Below are 10,395 nucleotides of genomic sequence, written 5' to 3' on the forward strand. Positions count from 1 at the left end.
TCATATGCATTTTGTGACGTTTATTTGGCATTTTAGTTAACTTTAGGCCTTGTTTTGAATCAAATTAACTTTAAATTTAGTTTTTACTTTGTCTTAGGTAGAATTTTATGTTTTAGTTATTTTTAATGAATTTTTGATAGTTTTTAAGCAAAAAGAAGTCATTCTAGCAATAGTTCCACAGATCCAAAATTAGCAAAAAGTTTTTAAAAGACAAATTATGGAAATTGAAGATAAAAGCTAGGAAAATCAAGAGCAAGATATTTTTCAAGGCTAAATCAGCTGAAGAAGAAGATAATTATTTGAATTAATTAGAGATATTATTTGTTCGTAATTTCTTGTGATTATCTCCTTAATTAAACTCATATACAATTCTACAAATATGAGACTAGGCATTCATTATAAGAGGGTAGAAGTTCTGAGTAGTTCTTAGAATTATATTTTAGACTTCCACCTACTATACGTCTCTATTATTCCATTAGACATTCTAGGTTTCATTGTATTATTTTTATGAGTGTAATTCCTTCCACCTAGGAGAGGAAAGTTGCTTTAATTCTATCAATTCAATATTTCATCTTGAGTTTTTTATTTGTTTTCGTATTTAATATTTTTATTTGATTGACCATCTTATGGGTGAATTTAGGAATTGGCATGCAATTTAGAGAACCTTGTTGAAACTCAAACATGAATCAAGTACTTAATTGAGATTATTTTTAAGGATATAATAATATTGGTTAAGCCTCACTAATTCTCGACTATTAATGCTGATTATTTATGTTGGCATTAGATATCGGGCAAGTAGTTTAGAATCTGCGACCATGCGAGAGCTGGGGTAGAATACATTAGTGAATTAGGGATAGGCAAGAGAGATGAGTAAATAATGGTAAAGTTATAGTGGATCGAGAAAATTTCAAGTTCAAACCTAGACATTCATTCATCAAGATTGACATTACCATCCAAGTCTAGTATTTATATCTTTACTTAATTATTTTATTTAATTTTTATTATAATTTATTTTATGTTATTTATTTTGTGCAATCACAAAACAAAAATACAAAAACCTAGTTCTTAGTTAAATAATTATATGAAATCTCTCCTTTATTCCTTTGGGAGACGACCTGGGCGATAGTTCAATTACTACATCATGATTTGATTATACTTGGTCTATAAGTTGAATTTAACATAAAATAAAACCCTAACACTTATAAGGATGTCTTTGGTCAGTTAAAGCAACGTGATGCTTAATTCTCTTGTTTGCCAACTAATTCGCAATGGGAATTTGCAAAGGATGTTTGTAGCATGTAAAAAGTGTTTAATGATATTACAGAAATCATTTCTAGTACCAAATACCCTATTGCTAACATTTATTTTCCTAAGATTTGTGAGATCACGATTGCTATAAATGAAAGGGTTAACTCCCCTAATCCAATAATTCAAAATATGACACAACATATATTACCTCTGTTATGTAAAATTTGACTAAGTTGTGAAAATTATATTTTTGTATACTTGTCTAAAGATGAGTAGAAAAATCTCTTCAAAAGCAATCAAAGTATTATCTAAAATTTGAGAAGTTGATTGTGTAATCAAATAGAGTTATTTCGGTTGAGATTGATGATTTTGATAATTGCATTAAGGTATGTAAGATTGGAAAGCGCTCAGAAGTGGAATCTTTTTTGATAATCGAAATGTCAATTGATGCAGTTGCGGATAAGTTTTACAAAGACAATTACTAGTGTTAGATTAATGTATTTAGGAATATCGCTATACACGTGTCGAAATCATATAATTTGATCGTTAGTATTAGAAGTCTATATATAAAACTATTGACTAGCAATTTTGGGGGGTTGAAACACTATTACTTTATTCCTCAAACACCAACAATGCCTACCTTTGAAAATTGGCTACAGGTTTAGCAGGTCAACGTGTATGTATTCAATTTTCATCCTTTATGAATTCTTGTTTCTTTACTTTACTGCATCTTTCTAAACCCTTTACTCTTTTCAATCTCCATTTCTTCTCAAAACTTTACTTTTCCAATCTCGACTTCTTATTGCTTTTAGAATCGTTATCGAAATCGAAATTATTATAAATTAAGTATTAGACAATTATCTAATAAGTTGAAAACTATGAACTTGCTTGTCTAATTAAAAAGAACTCACAACCGAGAATTGATTCTATGTCTCATCTTTAAACACTTATTTATTAATAGAATCATTTAGTGAAAATTATTTTGCTTATTTGAAAATGTATTCCTTTCAAGGGATAAGTACAATTTTCACAATGAACAATATGCTAAGAAAATTTGATGGTTATTGGAGTGTCATTCATGATATAATGGGAGTTGCTACAATTTTAGATCCAAGATACAAAATGGGTTTGCTTGAATATTATTTCGACAAATTGTATGACCTTGATTGTTATAACAAAGTTACAAAGATTTGACAATTGTGTTATGATTTGGTTTTTGAATATCAACTGAAAAGGAATGAAGGTTCTGCTAGTGACTCTCCATCACATGCGAGTAAGGATGTTTATCATGGATTGAGTAATTTTTAAAAGTAGCTAGAAAGAAAAGGAGTAGAACTTCATCTATGAAAATAGAATTAGATCATTACTCTGAGGAGAAAAATTTGTCAATAACATTAGATTTTGATATCTTGACATGGTGGTGGAAACAAAATGGGGCGAAGTATCCAATTCTACCAGCAATTGCAAGGGATGTATTAGTTATTCTGATCACTATTGTAGCTTTTAAATCTGCATTTAGTATCGGTGATAAGATATTAAGTCCTCATTGTAGTCGACTTCATTTTTCTACTTTAGAGACTTTGATGTGTGATAAAAGTTGGTTATGGAGCACAAAAAATGCAAGTAAACTTCTAGATTCTTTACTAAAATATCTTATAATACTTTTTTAGTTTTTAATTTATCAATTGTCACTTATAATTCTCAATTTTATATTTGTAGGTTCTAAAAAAATTATAGAAATAGGTAATTTAGCAAGTGAAAATTAATATGATGATGAAGTTACCCTTTATTTTAGATTTGTAAATTTTCACTTTCATTGTTCATTTCTAATTTTTCATTTTTCTTAATATAGATGAATTGATAGTGTCATACCCTAATTTCGTCCGGGGATTATTACTTGATGACATGCAACCTTTGGTTAGCCGCTTTGATATACTTGGCGTCCTTTGTTGCACGATAAATGAAGTCCCGAGACGTGTCAGAAATCAAAAGGAAGCAGGTTTGCGTGATCCGTGAAATTTCGTAATGTGGCGGAAATCGAAAAGAGGTGTTTTTGCGCAATCCGTGAGTTTCCGTAACTTCTTCGAAAGCTAAAAAAGAGTAAATACATAATCCGTAAGGATTCGTAACCTTGCGGAAGGAAAATAAGTATCATTACGAAAATCGTAAAGTTTCGTAACGTTACGGAAAAAGAATTACCAAAAAAATAGAAGGGGGTGCATTTAGTAAAAATGGGGGTACAAATAGCAATCTGGCCCACTTGGGCCTTCCAGATCCTTCCTCCAGAAGGCTGTTGCTTCTGGAGGAAGCAACCTTGCTCGCCTGGGCGAGCTAGGTGGCAAGCTCCTCCCCTATTTTGCTATAAATAGGGGGAGGAGTGAAGAAGAAAAAGGTTCAGCCATCTTGGCACTTCTCTCTCTCTCTCAAAATTGCTGAGAAAAATTAGTTCCGTGAAGAAAATCCAAGCTGAGGCGCTTCCGTAACGTTTCCGTGAGTAATTACGTGAAGATTCTCGACCGTTCTTCAAGATTCATCGTTTGTTCTTCGTTTTCTTCAGTCTTCAACGGGTAAGTACCTCAAACCAAGCTTTTCAATTCATTCTATGTACCTGTGGTGGTCCACATTTTGCTTCATGTATTTTTATTCTCGTTTTCATTTGCGTTTTATACCCCCTTTTGACGTGCTTAAGCCTTTTATTTAAGTCATTTCTCGCCTAATCTAAAAATAAAATAAATTTCCACCGATCGTTTGAATTGTATCATCCGTTAATTTCAGTTAAAATGAATTCCGACTGTTCGGTCGTGCCGTAACCACGTTGGAAATCAAAAAAGAGGTAAAATAATAATATAATAATAAAAAAAATACCTTTTAACTAAAGTAAAGCGAAAAATCAATCAGACGTTTTCTCTTTGGGACTTCTCATTCTTAATTGAATTGACTAATAAACTAAAGTGAAACTAAGGCTAAAATCAACTTGCCTAGTCAAGCTCGTCCACAAAAATAGGATTTTGAAAGTTTATCATTTAAGTTTCTTACCAAGTAAAATGGATCATTTTTAAGGTCCAACGCCTTAAAATGATCGTCTTTCAAGTAAAAAGAATCATTTGATTCACGCATAAGAAAGAACTACGTAGGTCTGATTTCCTCTGCGATGGAGGGTACGTAGGAGCAAAAGCCCCGCTTTTGTCGACCTCAGAAAAATAAAAGTTAAGGTAACACAATTTCACAACTCTAAAAATAAGCTGTTGTCCTTTGAGACAAACGTGAGAGGTGTTAATACCTTCCTCAAACGTAAATACAACTCCCGAACTTAGAATTTTCATTTTGATCGATTTCCTTCGATTTTTCCGACGTTTTCCACAAATAAACGTTGGTGGCGACTCCGCGCATCTTTCCTCCTTTGGGAAGCGCATCCGTGAGCCTCGCCCTCGCTCGCCCGCAAAGGGCACGTTGCGACAGATAGTTAGTAACATTACTCAACAATTGGACGATTAATGGATGTTACCGATTGGTATGTTTACTTTTTAATATTTTCGTGTGGTCTTGTCATTTTAAGTTATATTTCAACTATTGAATGTATTTGATTTAGAGACTCTTGCATCACAGATGGAAAATGTTATCATTTTGCGGGAACTAGGAAGAATTCAATGTGGATCAAGTGGTGAAATTGTTCTACTCTTGTTACAAGCTTTTTTTTTTATGAATCTTATTACAAACTTGTAATGACATTTCAGCTGCCAAAGTATGCGCATCGATATTTATGTGGAATACTAATATTTATGTACACTGTATTATGTTTAATACCAATTCTCAAATCAATATTGTTATGTGGAATAAAAATATTGAATTAAACACTAACATGGGATGTTTTAATTAATTATGTTGCGATGATGTTTGTATGTAGAATATGAATATTGGATTGAATACTAACACATGATGTTTGCTTGCATTTTTGTTTACCGATTATGTGCACCATTTGTCATATCTTTTTTTGAATTTCATAAACAGAATCAATGGATGAATGGATACAGTTTTCAGAAGCAGGGATAAAGTTACGATGACACGCAGTATAAATCTATCTGAATCAAAAATTGCAGGTCGTTTCGTTTCCTCTTGGTACATGTAAATATTCCATTCCATGCTCCATTCATCCTTGTAAGTTGTTTCCCTCGTAATTCGCGTAATTTCATTATCTGTCACTTTCTTTTTCCTCTCGCTGTCGTTATCTAATAATAAAACCACTTCACGACATTATTATTCCTTCCCTAACTCGCCACATACCTTTCCCAATAATAACCGAATCTAAGACAATCCAAACAAAATCGAAATAAAAAAAAAAGAAACATTTTCACTTCGAGAAAAAGAAAGAAAGAAAGGTTTTGCGAAACTCTTCCTTCTCCCCCCATCATACTCTCATTCATTCACATTTCCCAGTTCTGAAAAACCCTAAATCAGTGTTCCTCCTTTCTCTCGCCGGAAAAGCACCTCGGGATGAGGAATCGCTGTGGCTGGTTTGGGTGACGTGGATCGAAATGGGTGTGTGGAAGGCACGGTTGTTGTCGACCAACCTGCTTCTGTTGCACCCTAACGCCAAACACGTGTGTTGGAGATCCACGACAACAACAACAACAAAGTCCGTGTCTTGGTCGGTGATTTGCTGCGTAATGCTATTTGGGCTGGGCCTCATATCTCTCTTAACGGGCCACGTGGCCTCTCATCTCGAATGGTACTCTCACCGACTCCGCCACCGCGCTCTCTACTACTCCACACCGGTACCGTGTTTTTCGTGCTACCATTTACTAATGTGTTTGTTTTTGTAATAATGCTACTACCATGCGTGTTTTTAATTGATGTGAATGTTTTTCTAGGATGGGAGGGATCACGCGCCGATTGATATTTGGGAATCGCAGTATTCGAAATACTACTATGGATGCAAAGAGAGAGGGCGACATTTCCGTCGTAAGTGAAAAGTGTCGCTGCTGTCTCTTGTTGGTTTTGAGATTTTGTGTGATGTTCCAGAGTGCTTGTCTTTTGTGGTAGATGCTGATGGATGGAGATTTATGACCTAATAATGGCAATTTTGGAAGTTTTTTTAATTTGAGAGTGTTGTGATTGTGAGTTTCCATCTTGCTATTTGGGTAATTGATTACTCTTTTGTCCGTTCTTGTCAAATTTCTTTGCTTCTTTGGGTTATGTGATATGATATTATTAGTTTAGTTAGGGATTATGTGATATGATCAACACTGTTATTAGAAAGAAAGAAAAATAATTCATTTTGGGATATTATGGCAAGATTAGGATTTAGGAAAGCAATTAATGAGGCCAAAGACCAAGAAGGCAGAAGACGCTGTTTACTGGGTGCTATGATCTTTTTAGTGATTTCCGTCATGCTAGCTTATGTCTTATATGGCTTTTTGGTATTATGTGGTATTAGAATTTACCTTGTGGGATTCTTAGTATACAAGTATTTTCTACTTCATTCTTTGATTTTCTCTGTAGAAACTTGGGTGCTTTACTAGAGTTCAGTAGCCCTCTATTACCATAAAATAATAGGTTCGTAACAGTAGAACTGTAGAAGTGATCCTACTTTGACAGTTATGGACTAGCATTCTAGGCATGGTGTTTTTCTGCTTTTGTATATGGTACAGTGTTATGGATATCAAATTCTTCCATATTACTTGTGGCAGCTGAATGGCTTACAAAACTTTAGATGATTTGCCCTCTATTTTTTTAAAATCAACATGCTATGGCATCACCTTCCTGCTATTTCAAACACATGTAAGTGCAAGTGAAAGGATTATTGTCCTTACTCCTTGAACTTTTAACCTGTCTCAAACACTCATTTCTTTTTAAGCTATATATGCTAAAAAAGCTTGACTGGTGCAATCTAGGTTGTAAGATGTTTTCTATATGATGCTTTATGTGGTTTGTGAACAAATTTAAGGGTTTTGTCTTAAATTTTGTTTTGCTTCTAAACAAATGCATTCCTTATGATTGGGCTGAACTGTATAATTTTTCTACATGTGACTTTTTTTTCTTATTTTGGTTTGGTAATCGGATAATATAGCTGCTGTACGTGAGCGGAAGTCCAAAGGCTACTTGTTAATTGCAACTAGTGGAGGACTGAACCAACAAAGAAATGGGGTAAGTATGACATAAGTTTTATGATATTGAATATTGTCATTGAGACATTGTAAGAATCTTCTATAAAATCTTCTGGTCACTGGTTCGATGATCAACTACACCTTTTATGCATGGAAAATATTAGTTCATTTTGTGGTCCTAGATAGGAACACTTTTCTTTTATCTCATTGATTCTGTTTCAGTTTTTTTCAGAGAACAGGAGGCTCAGATTCTTTCTGTAGTCTAATGAATATAATTTTTCTCTTTTTTTTTCTCAATTAATTAATAAACAAGTTCTTCCTGTGGAAATGACAATCATATTCTTGTCCAGATAACAGATGCAGTTGTTGTTGCAAGAATTCTTAATGCTACACTAGTTGTACCTGAGTTGGATCATCAATCTTTTTGGAAAGATGACAGGTATCTGCAGATCCTATCATTCATTCATTATTCTGATTAGAACTAACAACACCAAGTTAACAATTTTTCTTTTGATGACATTTTTGTTTGAATGCAGTGACTTTGCCAATATTTTTGATATGAATTGGTTCATTACTTATCTCGCAAAAGACATTACTATTGTTAAAAGAGTTCCTGATAAGGTCATGCGGTCCATGGAGAAACCCCCTTATACAATGCGTGTACCAAGGAAATCAGAACCTGAATATTATCTTGATCAAGTTTTGCCGATACTCTCAGGAAGACGGGTATATCTTGATACATGTTTGAAATTTCTTAATTATTTCACTGGAAAATGTTTTGATTCTGTGAATGACTACCATAATGAAATGTTAGTTGTTGCTTAATGTCAGTTTAGATAATTCTCTTGTAACTTCGGCTGCATTGGTTACTGACTGACTTTTGGGATATTTTGCAGGTTCTGCAATTGACAAAATTTGACTATAGACTTGCGAATAATCTTGATGATGAGCTGCAAAAATTACGTTGCCGTGTTAATTATCATGCTTTGAGATTTACTAAACCTATACGAGAACTTGGTCAAAGACTTGTAATGAGAATGCGAAAGATGGCAAGTCGTTATATAGCAGTCCATTTGAGGTTTGCTCAATGAACCTGTTGTGTAAAGTTCAAATTCAACTTCCATCTAAAGCAAGCTGGTGTGGTCTTGACATATTGCAATCACTTAATTCTTATAGATCTTAGAACTGGTTTTCTTTCCTTTCCTATGCAATCACATTTATGATGTCCAATACTTGTTTCAATCTGGTTGATTTGGCTTTCCCTTGTTTCACAACTCCTTTATAATTTTCTAAAATTGGTTTTACTTGCATTGACCAATTTGAAAATGTCAAATTTCCAACACAATTTAATAATAGCTGTGTGGCAGGTTTGAGCTATAGCCATTGCTTCTATAAAATGTTAAGGATCTCATAATTCATAATGATTCATGGCAGGTTTGAGTCAGATATGCTGGCATTTTCAGGTTGTTATTTTGGTGGTGGTGAAAAAGAAAGACGCGAGCTTGGTGAAATCAGGAAAAGGTGGACAACGTTGCCTGTAAGACTGCCATCCTCTGACTTCTAGTAATAAAATTTTATCATATTGGCAAGATGATAATAATTAGTTAAAACTAGTTTTTTTTTGCTGATTTTGTTGAGCCATTACCATGTGGTAATTCAGGATTTGAGCCATGATGGAGAGCGGAAGCGTGGGAAATGTCCTCTTACTCCTCATGAAGTGGGTTTGATGTTGCGAGCACTTGGTTTTACAAACGACACATATCTCTATGTCGCATCAGGAGAAATATATGGTGGGGATGAGACCATGCAGCCTCTCAGAGATGTTTTCCCCAACATTTATACAAAGGAGATGCTTGCTCAAAAAGAAGAGCTGAAACCTTTTCTTCCATTCTCTTCCCGCCTTGCTGCTATTGACTACATCGTTTGTGATGAAAGTAATGTATTTGTCACTAACAACAATGGTAACATGGCCAAAATCCTTGCTGGTCGTAGGTAAGAATGAATACATGATGCCATCCTTTAATTCTTCCTTTATGTTTCAAAAAATGATATACGATTAACCTGTTTTCCTTTGACTATCAACCTTCTGTTCTGATTGTACAAAACAGGAGGTATATGGGTCACAAAAGAACCATCAGACCAAATGCAAAGAAGCTTAGTGCGCTGTTCATGTCAAGGCATGAGATGGACTGGGATACATTTGCAAGTAAGGTTAAAGCATGTCAAAGAGGATTCATGGGAGAGCCAGATGAGATGAGACCTGGACGAGGAGAGTTTCATGAATATCCAAGTACATGTGTGTGTGAGAAACCATTCATGGATGATCTTAGCCAAGACGGATTCCGGCCCCCTAAACTCGCAGCCAACAACGTGACAGTGAATGGAGGAGGAAATGAAGAAAGTGTACGAAAGCGAAGTGGGAGAATGGCCAGCACGTGATAAAGATGAGTGAGTTTGGACCAGCGTCAGGAAGAAGACCAGACAATTGTTAATGGCAAGAAATGCTCTATGGCAACGCCTCCATGTTAAATTCTGATTTGGCAACTATCATGTTGGTGCTAATTTAATTAGTCACGGCCATGATGAAAATCCTCTTCATTCACATCGGGGAATGACTCTACTCAGATTCATGTATAGGGCAAAACGTAAGAGACATCAACGCATTACAAATGTTGATAATAGATATGTTTGAATTAGAATTATAGGTGATTTTATTTTGCGACAAAATTCTTCAGATTTCCACCTTGCATATTCTAACTCACCCTCTGCTGTAATGTTTTTAAAATTGAATCGGTCTAGTTTAAAAAAACATTACAGGGAATTGAACCGTGATCGAATTTATATTAATAAAATAATAATACTAATTAAATAATATTAAAACATTTTTTATAATTTTGTGATACTAAATAAAAAATAATTTTCTAGATTTTAAACATTTAAATTGCATGTAAAAATTTAAATCAATTATACCATAATTTTATAAATTTTAAACATGATATTCTAATGTATGAGAGAAAATGACATATATGTTGGTTTTCATTTT

General features: G+C 34.1%; 1 protein-coding gene across 2 annotated transcripts; it reads left to right on the top strand.

The window, feature by feature from the left end:
* The first annotated feature begins 5,357 nt into the window (after positions 1-5,357).
* Positions 5,358-10,173, top strand: LOC114412173 (O-fucosyltransferase 29-like). Of its 2 annotated transcripts, XM_028375971.1 has the most exons (9): positions 5,358-6,020; positions 6,117-6,207; positions 7,316-7,392; positions 7,703-7,791; positions 7,889-8,078; positions 8,249-8,430; positions 8,787-8,889; positions 9,013-9,344; positions 9,461-10,173. In XM_028375971.1, exons 1-9 carry the CDS (start codon positions 5,781-5,783, stop codon positions 9,789-9,791), a joined length of 1,635 nt encoding a protein of 544 aa, XP_028231772.1. In that variant the 5' UTR covers positions 5,358-5,780; the 3' UTR covers positions 9,792-10,173. The 2 variants fall into 2 exon arrangements, with proteins under 2 accessions (XP_028231772.1, XP_028231773.1); XM_028375972.1 differs by lacking the exons at positions 5,358-6,020; positions 6,117-6,207 and adding an exon at positions 6,261-7,026.
* Positions 10,174-10,395: the final 222 nt, after the last annotated feature.

Source organism: Glycine soja, chromosome 5, assembly GCF_004193775.1.
Source record: "Glycine soja cultivar W05 chromosome 5, ASM419377v2, whole genome shotgun sequence".
Taxonomy (NCBI): Eukaryota; Viridiplantae; Streptophyta; class Magnoliopsida; order Fabales; family Fabaceae; genus Glycine; species Glycine soja.

Bases quoted from the DNA above. Each gene is read 5' to 3' on its own strand.
- LOC114412173 (XM_028375971.1), top strand. From the start codon at position 5,781: ATGGGTGTGTGGAAGGCACGGTTGTTGTCGACCAACCTGCTTCTGTTG. The intron at 7,792-7,888 runs GTATCTGCAGAT...GTTTGAATGCAG, and splicing joins TCTTTTTGGAAAGATGACAG to TGACTTTGCCAATATTTTTG. The intron at 9,345-9,460 runs GTAAGAATGAAT...TGTACAAAACAG, and splicing joins AAAATCCTTGCTGGTCGTAG to GAGGTATATGGGTCACAAAA.